At 38.2% G+C, this 12,984-nt stretch overlaps 1 protein-coding gene across 1 annotated transcript in view; it reads left to right on the forward strand.

Annotated features, from left to right (window-relative positions):
• The first annotated feature begins 840 nt into the window (after positions 1-840).
• MAOA (monoamine oxidase A) overlaps positions 841-12,984 on the forward strand; it is a 70,780-nt gene continuing 58,636 nt past the window's right edge. Inside the window, exon 1 of the mRNA XM_037135769.2 lies at positions 841-1,013. Coding sequence (XP_036991664.2) covers positions 941-1,013 — 73 coding nt within the window. The 5' untranslated portion in view covers positions 841-940. The remainder of the gene's footprint in view (positions 1,014-12,984) is intronic.

Consider the following 12,984-nt stretch of genomic DNA (forward strand, 5'->3'; position numbering starts at 1 on the left):
TCCCGCTTATGGCCTGACCAATCAGACACCCCTGTTGGGCACCCGCTCCAGCAGCTCTGAGGGGGTTGCCCCCAACTCCATCCTGGGCGCGGACAACCTCTGGGTGTCAGTACCTGAACTTCCTACGATCAGTAACACTCCCCAAGGATCTGGACCAGGAGCCATCCAGCCCTTCATGCCTGGCTTATTGCGGGTATCACCAATACCTCCCATACGCAGTAACACTCCCGAAATATTACTACCTGGCTACACCCGTTCCTCATTGTTCAGCTCCTCCCGGGATTCAGTGGAAGTACCTCTGACACCAAATAACACGCCCCGGGTGTCATTATCGGAGTCCATCCAGTCCTCAGTAACCCGCTCCTCCCAAGAATCTATATGTAGATCTTTCCCATTCTCAGACTCCTCCAGAGCGTCTATTCAGGCCCTTGCCCCATCCTCAGTGCTCAGCACTCCACGCAGTTCGGTACAAGAACGGGTCCTGCTCTTAGGCTCCTCGCTAGAGTCCATTCAGGGGTCCCCCTCGGTCTCAGAACTCAACATCCCACAGAGTTCCATACAAGAAACTGTCACGGTCTATCACTCTTCCCGAGGGTTGGTACAAGACCCTGGCCCGCCCTCAGGGTCCCGCCTCCTCCTGCGTTCCGAACAAAAACCTCTTACATCGGTGAACTCCCCCCTAATATTGGCACGAATGTCCACCCAACGCTCAGGACCAGATACGGGTCAAATGCTGGTGGATGGATCGGATTCTCCCCAGGACTCTCCCGGGGTATTAACACAAGTATCTGCTCCGCCCTCAGGGCGGGGCTCCACCAGGCAATCCTGGGAAGAATCAGCTCCGCCCCGGAGCTCCCCGGGAGAGTCAGTAGAAAAGTCCGCAACGCCCTTGGCAAGCCTCACTTGTACACTCGCGCCCGGGGAGACTGTCAACCTAGACATGGCGAGTCGGGAGAAGGCAAGCGTTTCGGGCAACGTGTTCGACGTAGTCGTGATAGGCGGTGGCATATCAGGTAAGTGTGAACCACAGCGGGAGCCGGAGGGGCCCTGGTGGCCCGAGAGTAGATTTGTAGTAGCGCCCGGACGTTTGGGGAAGGGGATGGTCTCCCTCCTGCATTCGAGAGTGCAACAGTAGCTTCTCCTCCCCCGGCCAAGGCGGGGCAGGAATGGGGTTTGTGCCAGTGTTGCTGATGGTGTGAACTGAGAGAGGCACGAACAGTACTTTATTACTACTATTAAATACTAACATTTAATTAGCTGTTGCTGTGCAGTTATATTTAGCACTTCATGTGTATTTTCTCCATCCTCAGCAATCCTGACAGGTGGGTAATATATTCGCCTCCATTTTACAAAACCGAGAAACTGAGGTCTGGAGCATTTCAAGTCAAATCACCTAGCTGGAAAGTGTCTAAATGATTTTCTCCTATTTAAGATTCTCACTTCTAATTCCTGAGTTGGCTGCTTTGCTTCACTGATTTCAAGCCCTTTGCCCTAAAAAAGCAAACGACATCAGTATGTGGATTTATGTAGTATTTATGTACTAACAGTATTATTCCAGTCCTGCTCTTTTTAAAGTGCCTTTCCTTAGAAAATATGTAAGTGAAGATGAAGAAGGAAGACTTGATAAGGGAAAAGGTTCAAATATACGGTGACAAATGGAAACTAGAATTTTGGTGGTGAGCACAATATAGTGTATATAGATATCAAATTATAATATGACATTATAAGATTGTTATAGTATAATAATATATTATATGTAATATAATATTATTATAATATATTTATATTATATTATAATATATAATATAATTATATTACATATAATGGTATATATACATATAGTATTATCTATAATATAATATTTTATACATAACATTATAACACATAATATAATTAAGCTGAAACATATAATATTATTAACTTATGTTACCACAATAAAAAAGAACAGTACAAAAAGAAAAAGAGAGAGGGGTGGGCTTTTAGTTTTAACACATCCTCACCACTTTTTTATAACTTAAAGGAAGATGTAGGGCATTTTATTGCCCAAAGGGAATCCATATGTGAAGCTGGAGTCAAGATCAGATTAGGGCATGCCTTGTTGTGTTCTTCAATAAGACCTCCTCCTCCCGCCCCAAATTATGTCCTGGTGAGCCTAGGTTGCACTGGTCCTGGCTTGGGTTTGTGGCTGACCAATGGAGTGGTAGATGAGGCTTTTCAGGATCTTCCTGGAAACTTCATCATGACTGATATATTAAATTGTCACTTATGTTATCATGATTAATATAAATGTTTGAAATTTACAAATTGTGTTTTAGTCCTAGCTGGAATCCCACACTAATCTGTCCACAACCCAGGAGGGAGTTAATAATTTCTGAAGTATACTTCCAGGATCTGATTTAGAAAGAAGGAGAAAGGCAAGAAGGGAGTAATTAGGGGGGCCCCACAGTAGCCATTTTTATGTATAATCCTTTTGAGAAGACTCTGAACATGTTTACAAATTAATTTTGTGTGAACATAGTTTTTTACTTGGCCTGTTGAGGATAAACAGTCTTAATTACAGAGAAATGATGAGCATAAGCTGCTGCTTTGACAACTCCAGCCAGCACCAGCAAAAACATGTGTGTATGTTGGAACATCAGAGGAAAATAGATCCTGGTGGACAGTAAAAAAAAAAAGTATTTCCCTTGCTTTCATTAATTTATTCATTAATTTACTCACTGAAGTGCCTGCAATGAAGTGGACTGATATTTCCAAAAACCTAAAAGCAATATGATGTTTGATCACTGGAGAATAAATATGATGACGTGTTGTGTAAATTGATTAGGATTACTGTCTCCTCTCCCATGTCCATACTATCCATATTTCACAATTCAGGGTTCTTTCTGGGATATTATTCTTGCATTTTGCTTGTTCTGTGTTCCCATATTTCTTCAGGAGCATTTTGTCTTTAATTTTTCCTCTGCCTAATTACTTGTTCTTTCTCCCTTTCCATACATGGATTTACCATGCAGCTGATGACCCTTGTGCTTTATGACCTTACAAATGCAGGTCCCTTTTTGTTCTCATTCTAAATAAATAACCAGCTTCATATTTAATCTTGTATTTGTAATTTTGCATTATTTTTTCTTAAGGAGAGCGCCCAAATTCTGTGAGCTTCAGGCCCCTCAAAACCTTGATTTGTCCATGGTTGCTATTAATTATTAATTTTTTTATTTCTGTTTGGAGGAAGAAAAGAGAATTTCTTGCACAGGGGTTCAATCCTATTCCAAAAGCCAGTTTCCAGTACATCAGTGACAATGAAAAAGACACTGGGCTTTCTGTCATATTATCTCTATCCATCAGATTTGTGTGATTTTAACAGCAAAACTAAACAGAAACACTGCCTCATGACTGTAGTGCCTTCCCAGATGGTTCATAGATGCAAGTCTGGCTCTGGATGAACCTTGCACACAGAGTGGGTGTTTCATTAGCAAATGAGAAAGGCATTACTTCCTAAGGGTTCTTGAGAACTCAAACACATAATTTTGTGTGTGTTTAGCAGTATCCCATGAGTGACTTAATAGTCCCTCCATCAATTGTAAATATTTTGGATATTTCTTATAACTTTTGGCAGGACTTGTACATTTTACTGTGTTACCAGCACACTTCAAATATATGACCAATATGTATCATCTGCAGTACTACTCCTATTATACAACAAAATAGCTTCCAGAAGAGTACAAATTCTAAATGACATTCCTCAAAAATCAATTCCTAGCCCTGGCTGGTGTAGCTCAGTGGATTGAGCGCGGGCCTGCGAACCAGACAATCGCGGTTCGATTCCCAGTCAGGGCACATACCCGGGTTGCAGGCCAGTTCCCTGCAGGCCAGTTCCCAGCAGGGGATGCATGAAAGGCAACCATACATTGATGTTTCTCTCCCTCTCTCCTTCCCTTCTCCTCTAAAGATAAATAAATAAAATCTTTAAAAAAAATCAATTCCTTATCAGCAGAATTATCTTTCATTTTGTATATCTTTGATTGCACTCAGAATAGCAACATCTTAATATAACTCCTTTTTGCCATTAAGATACATAAAACAGAGTATATCCCAAAGCCACAAAATCTCTTTTTCTGCACACTCACCAAATAAATTATTTTATTTCATTATTTTGAAATATTTTATTTATTTTGTTTTTTAGAGAGGGGGAAGGGAGAGAGAGGAAGAGAAACATCTATGTGTGGTTGCCTCTCTCATGCCCCCTATTGGGGATTTGGCCCTACTGGGGACTAGGGCACAACCCAGGCATGTGCCCTAGGCTGGGAATCGAACCAGTGACCCTTTGATTCACAGGCTCGTGGCTCTCAACCACTGAGCCACACCGGCCAGGGCCCAGTTAAATAATTTTTATATACTATGTCAGTAGTTGAGAGAGGGAAAACCCCTGCTCATTTGTAGTAGCATAATGGTATCTTTTACATGCTCTCACCCTTGTCTGTCATCCATCATCTATCATTAAGTCCTTTCTAAAACTCCTTTCATGTTTTCTGTGACACTATTGGATCCTGAGTTTTTTCCCACACTGATTGCTCCTGTTCCTTTCATTGTGCCCATATTCTTGTGAAATTCTAGTTTTGAAATGGCCTCAAGGTTTCGGCTGTTCATTACTTTTGAGCTCTTATGCACTTTCCTCCTGTCTTTCTCATTCTAGGACTTTAGCTTTCCTTTATGGAGAGCTTTTAAGTCTCCAGTTTGAATCCTTTCCTTCCTCTGAACTCCTGTCACATAGCATATATGCTCTTGTATATTTCACACCGGAATGTCTTGTTCTTCATATGTTACATGTACCAAAGCCTCCTTGCCCTTTGATTCAGCTTCTCTTCTTCAATCCCTGGACTCCTTGGCACCACCACCTTCCATCATTTTTGACACATTGTTTTCTATAGCATTTATATCCTGTCAACAGATCCTGCTAGCTCCTCCCGGACTCCTCCTTTCCTCAATTCCCAGTGACACTTCTGTCCCTAGGACAGAAACTTGACCCTTTCAGCTCACTAGGCTATGAGCATCTTCCCAGCAGCTACATTTTATTTTGGACTTCCTTTCATGTCCATCCTGCAATGTTCTCCCAGACATGATTTTTAAAAACTTCTCTCATCACTTCACTCTTCTGCAAGGCCTTAATTGTCTATTACCAGTGCTTTAAGTTCCCCTCCACACCTCCAATTATCTGGCCCCACATTTTTGGAAAAGTAGCATTTTCCACTATCCCCAAAACCAACTTGAGCTTTAATCACTCTGCTCTCTTGTCCTCATTGCTACACCAGGTTTATTTTGTTCTTCCATTTCTTCTCTGTTTTTGTTTTTCTTTTTAAAAAATATATATTTTTGATTATGCCATTACAGTTGTCCTATTTCCCCCTTCATTCCCCTCCACCCTGCACACCCCCTCCCCCACCATTCCCCCCCCCCCTTGTTGCTAACCCTCCATGTGATCTTCTTTTCTATGGTTCTACTCCTGATCTAGTTGTCCTCTCAGTTTGCTTTTGTTTTAAGTGTGGTTGTTAATAACTGTGAGTTTGCTGTTCTTTCACTGTTCATGTTTTTTATCTTCTTTTTCTTAGATAAGTCCCTTTAACATTTTGTATAATAAGGGCTCAGTGATGATGAACTCCTTTAACTTGACCTTCTCTGAGAAGCACTTTATCTGATAAAGTGCTTCTCAGATAAAGTGTTTTTGTTTTTCTTAACATGGAAGTTCTTCTCCCTGACCATTTACATTTTACTTATTTAATACTTGATTAAGGGTGCTTTTCTTGATCAGTGTGGCTCTCCCTTGATTTTTCTTTCATCTTCTAGAGTTTATAATCTATATCTAACAATTTTCACTTATTTTCTGTCTCTCTTCCTTGATGTTATTTTAAGTATAACGGGTCAATTGCTGACTTTAGATGCAAGTTCTTACTCGTGAATCGATGCAAAGGTAACAAATGGCAGAAACCTAGTGACATAAGATTTCAAAATCTACCCTTAACTGAATATTTGTGAATTGGCTCTCTTTAGGGAGAGATAAATACAAACAAACACCAGGGGACAATGCGTACTTCAGAGTCTTTGGGCAAAAGGGGTTTTTAAATGGCAGTCTATTTAGTCCAATCACCCAAGACTTGAATCCTCTCGAGAGCATCTCCTTAGTGATTATCTATCTGTAGCTTTGAACACATTTGAAAAATGCAATGCTCTATCCCTCGAAGTAGCTCATTATAAACACAGGTGGCTCTGGTGCCTGGAATTAGTCAAGCATTTTTGGGAGCCTCTACCATATGCCAAGCACTGTCTAGATCACAAGGAAAGAAATATAATATATAAAGATGAGAGAGGAGGGAGGTGGGGAACAAGGGGCGGGGGAGGCTGGAAAAAAAAAGATGAGAGTACTGTCCCACCTTATCCTCTTATAAGAAGTTATGAAGTGGGGAAAATAATTGACATTAATGCAGTGAGATAAATATTAATGTTATAAATACAAATAAACTGCTGGGACCTGGAAAGGTAAGTAGAATTTTAACAGGTGGAGATAAGAGGATGAAAAAACAGTAGAGACTGGAGGAGCACAGATACTGAGTCAAGAGACCATGGTCCATACATGAACAGTGTTTAATTTAAGCCTATGGCAAGAGCTCCAGGGAAGGAAAATAGTTGCCTACCGTGCTCTAGGGATATGATTCTGGTGGTCATTGAGGTCATGCCAGTGTGCTACATCTGCCCATGATGTTGGTGCCTGGTAAGCTGTGAATGGTTACTGAGTGCACAGTAAAAACACTTTAGTCATAATATGGGATAGTCCTTGCTGATTAAAAAAAATCCATATTTTTTAAATGAAATTTCAAGTGTCATATATTAAAAGATATTTCTGAATAGTGTCTAAGCAATAGAGAACTCACCTACATTTTCTATCCATGAGCCGAGCTCCACTAAAAGAATTGAGAGCACTAGCCTCCCTGAACTTGATGCTGTGTAAAATCAGCAGGGATTGAATCTTTCTGTCATGAGCCAGAAAAGCTATTGTGCAAGAAGAATGACTGATAGTGTTTTGAATGTTGACAATTGAGTGTACAACATGCCACAATTTCCCTTTTTGAAATATTTCGCCCTGAAGTCATTTCTGCTAAAGGCATTTTAGACATGTTAACCCAGGACTTGGAAGCATATACTTGTGGTTTTGTAGTGGTTAAGAAAAGCTTACATTAAAAATACCACTTTTTTTGGTGCTTTAGTTATTTAGATACTCTGAAGTTCAGTGCAGGCTGAGCATTAACTTTCTGCTTTTTAGGATGTTTCTTTGCCCCTATTTTGTATTTTTTCTAAAAAATAAACTAATATTTTTACTTAATAAACTTATTTTTATATTGAACAAAGAATAGAAGAATTATATTTTGGGGGGGGGTTCTGATTTTTTGATATCTTCATGGTTAAATGAGCTTTAGAGTTTGTCTTACATTTAATGGGCAATTTTGGCATTTTGCCAGTACTAATTGATTTGAATCTATAAATAATTCTCAACTAATATGAAAAATATATTTAAAAATATATTTCACAGCAATTAAATACATTTTAATAATTAAAATCAATAATTTCAATAATAATTATGTAAGTATTATTATTAAAACAACTACTTCTATAATTTCATAATAATAATTTATTTTAATAATAATTATATAATTATAGTATAACTCTAGTATAATTGGATCACAGAGACAAATTATTGAGGAAAAGGAATGTGGAAGCCTGCTACTGGTGAATATTGGGACATAAAAATCTTTGTGCAGGTGTGACATAAACTTATTTTCCATATGACCAATCTTGCCAGTATTTGGACGAAGTATACCAAGAAAGATTGAAGTTATAAGTTTTACATCACTTGCAGGGGTTTGCAAGAGTGTAGACACCCAATTAGCACTTGCTTCAAGTCTATACTTCCATATATACTAAATGGATAGATTTCATAATTATGGTGATTTCTCATTTTTAATTGTGGGTTATTAGAACTGCACAAAGTGAATCAAAGGAAGTTCATTTACATTTTTAAAATATTTTATTTATTTTTAGAGGGTAAGGGAAGGAGAGAGGGAGAGTAACATCAATGTAGTTGCCTCTCATGAGCCCCACACTGGGGACCTGGCCTACAACCCAGGCATGTGCCCTGACTGGGAATCAAACTGGGGACCTTTTGGTTTCCAGACCCGCACTCAATCCACTGAGCTACACCAGCCAGGACTCATTTGCATTTTTAAATGCTGTAATGTTTGAGACAAGTTGATTATTAGGACTATTTTATCTTTTTATTTTGAAAAATATTTCATAGTTTTACTAGCAGTTTGTATTTTCCTTGGATAATGTATTCCTCATTATGTTGTCTAACATTTTGAATCAGGGCAACTTAAAATGTTTGAAACATGATTTTGCCAACTAATAAAATTAGATATTGGGTTAAGTTCTATGTGTATAGCTTCCAGTATCTTTTTTAGTAGTAATTGGCAGCTTCTTAAAGGTCTGTCTCTTCAGCTTTCTCTTTCAGACTCCTCCTCAACATTTTTTTCTTCCATTTTGTTTTCTGGAAATGGTTTGCATCATGTCTCATATTGACATCCTATGCTAACAAATCAGGATTTGGGTCTTTCTTACAGGTTCTCATTCACACTTCTCCTGTGGTTCTTCTGAGCCTTAGTTAAAAGCCCTTTTCTAGTTATTGCTAGGCCAGAGTAATTAAAAACCCATTTTGTAGCAATATTTAATCAATTGATTAGGTCAGAGTGTCCATAAAAACATAAAAAAAAACAGATTAGCTTTGAGAGTTAATTTATGTTCAAGGCCACAGAATTGCAGCCTGTGAAAGTTCAAAAGTACTAAAACTGAGATTCCAAGAATCAAGTGGATTACCATGTGCCACACAATTCCTAATGGCATAACTTGACTTTTGGCCCCTAAAATATTGACTATTAGGATAGTGTTCCTTCTATACCCTGCCACCCTGGGCTTGCTCTATAAGGTCATTCATAGAACTGTAGTAAACCTTATTGTTGCTTTACTTTGAGACTTGATGGTCTAAAACCTAGTAGTGACTATTGTTACACAGTAATTTATACTTTAGAATATATTACATGTAATGTTACTGATTCATGAACATTTAAATTAAAAATATGGGGTATTCTATTATGTCAAATGACCTTTATATAAATCATTTATTTCTTTCTTGAAAAGTTGTTCCTAGTATGTGCAAGATAGTACATAGTAATTGTTTGAATAGTTTAGGTAAGTGGTTCTTAACCTTTTGGATCAAATGTCCCTTTGGATATCTGATGAAAGCTATTAGACCTTTTCACCAATAATATGTATATTTATATGATAGACTTTTTTTCTGCAACAAGCCAACATCTGATATTATGGAAATCTTTTTAGTGTCACTGCCCCTGTAGTGTATATATTTTGGACTTATACTGAGATGTCACAAAACTGGTGATACATAAGAATTTAAAGGATTTATTAGGTCATTAAATAGTTACTAGTAATGAATGTATAAATAGGCAATGATAAAAAGTCAAGACATCCTGGCTGAGCTACAAGGCACCTGCATTTTCCACATGAATACCATGATAAATAGAACAGTGAGCCTGACATGGCTTGAAAATAAATAATCTGTGGAGCCCTGGCTGGTGTGGCTCAGTGGATTGAGTGATGGCCAGCAAACCAAAGGGTCGCTGGTTCAATTCCCAGTCAGGGCACATGCCTGGGTTGTGGGCCAGGTCCCCAGTGAGGAGGGGGTGTGTGAGAGACAACCACACATTGATGTTTTTCTCTCTTTTTTTCTCCCTCCCTTCCCCTGTCTCTAAAAATGAATGAAATAAAAACTCTAAAAAAATAAATAAAAATAAATAATCTGTGGAGAGAACATTGGTGAAGAAAATGAAAGTCTGCGGTGGTAGGTGTAATTTTTTTAGTAGTTTTCTAAGACTGGTATTTACAGATCCTACATAGTAAAGTGAAGCCATTGTTGTTAAATACTGTCATGCGCCACTTAATGATTGATGGTGGTTATGTTCTGAGAAATGCACCATTGGGCAAGTCTATTGTTGTGCAAACATCATGGAATGTATTTCCACCAACCTGGATGATACAGCCCACTACACACCTAGACTATATAATATACCACCATCATATATGCCATCTGCCACTGATTAAAATGTCATTATGCAGTGCATTATTACACACACTTCTGATTTAATATGCATGTGTAATAACTCATAAAGATCATTGATCACTGAAGCATTTGACAAAATTCAGACCCAAATGAAAGGGTTAAGTTATCTACTTTATCTGTCAGTTCATTTCTGTCTCCAGCAACCATGTGAGGCACAAGACCCTGTATACGTAGTAAGGGTTATAACTATGAGCCTGAAGTGCTCTCGGTGCTTGAGATTGGTTCAGAGGTTCAGTGGTGACACAGAAAAGGGAACAAGAAATGAGTGATAGGGAAATGATTTCATGGATGATATAGTACTTGACAGATATGCTGTGGATTTTGGATAAAATCTGAAATGTAATGAAGATGACCTTTTAGGTAAGCATTTCCAGGTTAAATGAGTTCACTGTGACCTGTGGCTTAAATCAAAACCCTTTATCTTGCATTTATTTGTCCATTCATTTAATAAGTATTTCTTAAGTGGTCACTATATATCTTGAGCAAAAATTATGATTTTTTCTGTTTTCCTGATTCAGGAATATTGCTTTTAAAACTTCACTATGAGCTGATGTCTGATGATACTTTTTATTGTCTTCAGAGTATTCAATCCAAGAATCCAAGTATGCAGTTATATAAGATTTTTGTTGGCCAGAGACCACTTCACTGAATAATAGAAAATTAACTTTAAAAATGTAGTGTGATGTATACTATACACATTCCTAGGTGGTGACAAATGTCAAAGTTGAAGAAGCATGTCACTTTTAAGAATACATGAAAAGAACTAAAAGAGTCAGCAGAGCATAAGCCATAGCTACATTAAAGCTTTATTTCATTACTTCAAGCTTGTGCTCTAGGCATTGTTCACCTGGGACCTTGTCTAAGATAGTTTATTACTGTAAATATTTGAACAATATTTTAAGATATGAATAAGCTCTCCCAAAATGTGTTTTGAGGTTTTTTCTTTTTTCAGGCAGAGGGTAGAGAAATGTTGAGTTAAACAGGTGCCTTTACTATAGGACTTGTCAGGGCCTTTAATATGCCAGTGCACATAATACATTTCCCAGAAGGAGAAATAGCATGAGATATCCCAACTTCCATGAACATTGATACTTTCCCTGGAACATCTTGAGGACTAGTGTTCCATAAAATATTATGGAAACTACTACTTTAAACCACAGTGCATCTTAGTGTGCAAAATCCGAGGACAGGAGTGTGGTGTGCCCTTGGTGTATTTTAAACTTCAATGAAAGAATAGGATGAAAAATGAATTAAGGGATAATTGCATTCCTTAACTTGGGTGAGATCCATTTATCTAAAGTGAAGATGAATGCTGAACAATAATCAAAGAAATTTGGGCTGTCTAGACAACCAGTCTATCCAATTCAGGACAAATTAAAGTTATTTGTTAGTTTTTATCTCTTTATAATTTGAGACAACACTGTCTTTGAGCTTATCAAAAGGGTTAGAAGATTTAGCAGTTTCAAAAGCAGAGAATTGTTTCTGAAAAAAAGCAGAATATACAGATGAATATATGAATAGATAAATGGTTTGACGGATGGATAGATAGATAAATAGATAGATGATAGATGATACAAATGGTTGTATGTACCAAACAACTGTATATGCATGTTATATTCTCTGTTGCTTTTTGCTAAAAAGTTCAATGCTGGTTCAAAGACCAGAAAATGTACTAGTAGTATTTAGAATCTGCTGAGTTTTAATATTTCTAATGTGCCAGGTGGCAATGTGTGCTAAGAAAAAACAGGATAACAGGATCAGATTATTATATCACTCATCTATATTGATGATAGGGTCACTGGACTTTTTTTTTCCAAAGAATACACTATACTTCAAGGTTTGTTCTAGTGAGGAAGTGGAGAAACTAGATAATTTGTTATATAAGGAAAACCAAATTAAAAACAAACTGACAGTAACCAGAGGGGAGGTGGAAGGGTATAATGGGGGGAAAGGGGGAAAGATTTTCAGAAACAACTATAAAGGACACATGGAAAAAACCAAAGAGAGGTAGGATCAAGGGTGGAGAGTGGGGGTGGCTGGGGTTGTGGGGAGTGGTGGGGTGGAAATGGAGACAACTGTACTTGAACAACAAAGAAAGAAAGAGAGAGAGAGGGAGAGAGAGAAGAAAGGAAAGAAAAGAAAAAAGAGAAAACCAGAAATTTAATTGGAAAGGGTGGCATGAGTGAAATGGACCAATTTCTGTTTTTCTGAAATAGAGCATTGTGAATGTGCTTTAAGGTAAGGTAAAGGAAAGACCTTTGGCAAGGTAAAGGCAAAAATAAGTGTGAAGCAAGGTTCTACAGTGACAAGATACTTGAGATTTATATCTCAAGAAGCAAAGGACTATTTCTTTGAAATCTTTATTGAAGATGTTTTTTAAAGTTTATTTATTGATTATACTATTACAGCTGTCCCATTTTTCCCCATTATCCCCCTCCACCCTGCACCCCCTCCCACCAACATCTGCCCCCTTAGTTCATGTCCATGGGTCACACATAGATGTTCTTTGGCTTCTCCATTTCTCTTTTTTTAAGATTTTATTATTTATTTATCTTTAGAGGGGAAGGGAAGGAGAGAGGGAGAGAAATATCAATGTATGGTTGCTTCTGGTGCATCCCCTGCTGGGAACTGGCCTGCAACCCACGAATGTGGCCTGACTGGGAATTGAACCGCAATCCTCTGGTTCGCAGGCCCGCGCTCAATCCACTGAGCTACACCAACCAGGGCTCCATTTCTTTTTTTTTTTTTAA

This window comes from Artibeus jamaicensis, unplaced genomic scaffold, assembly GCF_021234435.1.
Source record: "Artibeus jamaicensis isolate MK-2021 breed Jamaican fruit bat unplaced genomic scaffold, CSHL_Jam_final contig_60, whole genome shotgun sequence".
Taxonomy (NCBI): domain Eukaryota; kingdom Metazoa; phylum Chordata; class Mammalia; order Chiroptera; family Phyllostomidae; genus Artibeus; species Artibeus jamaicensis.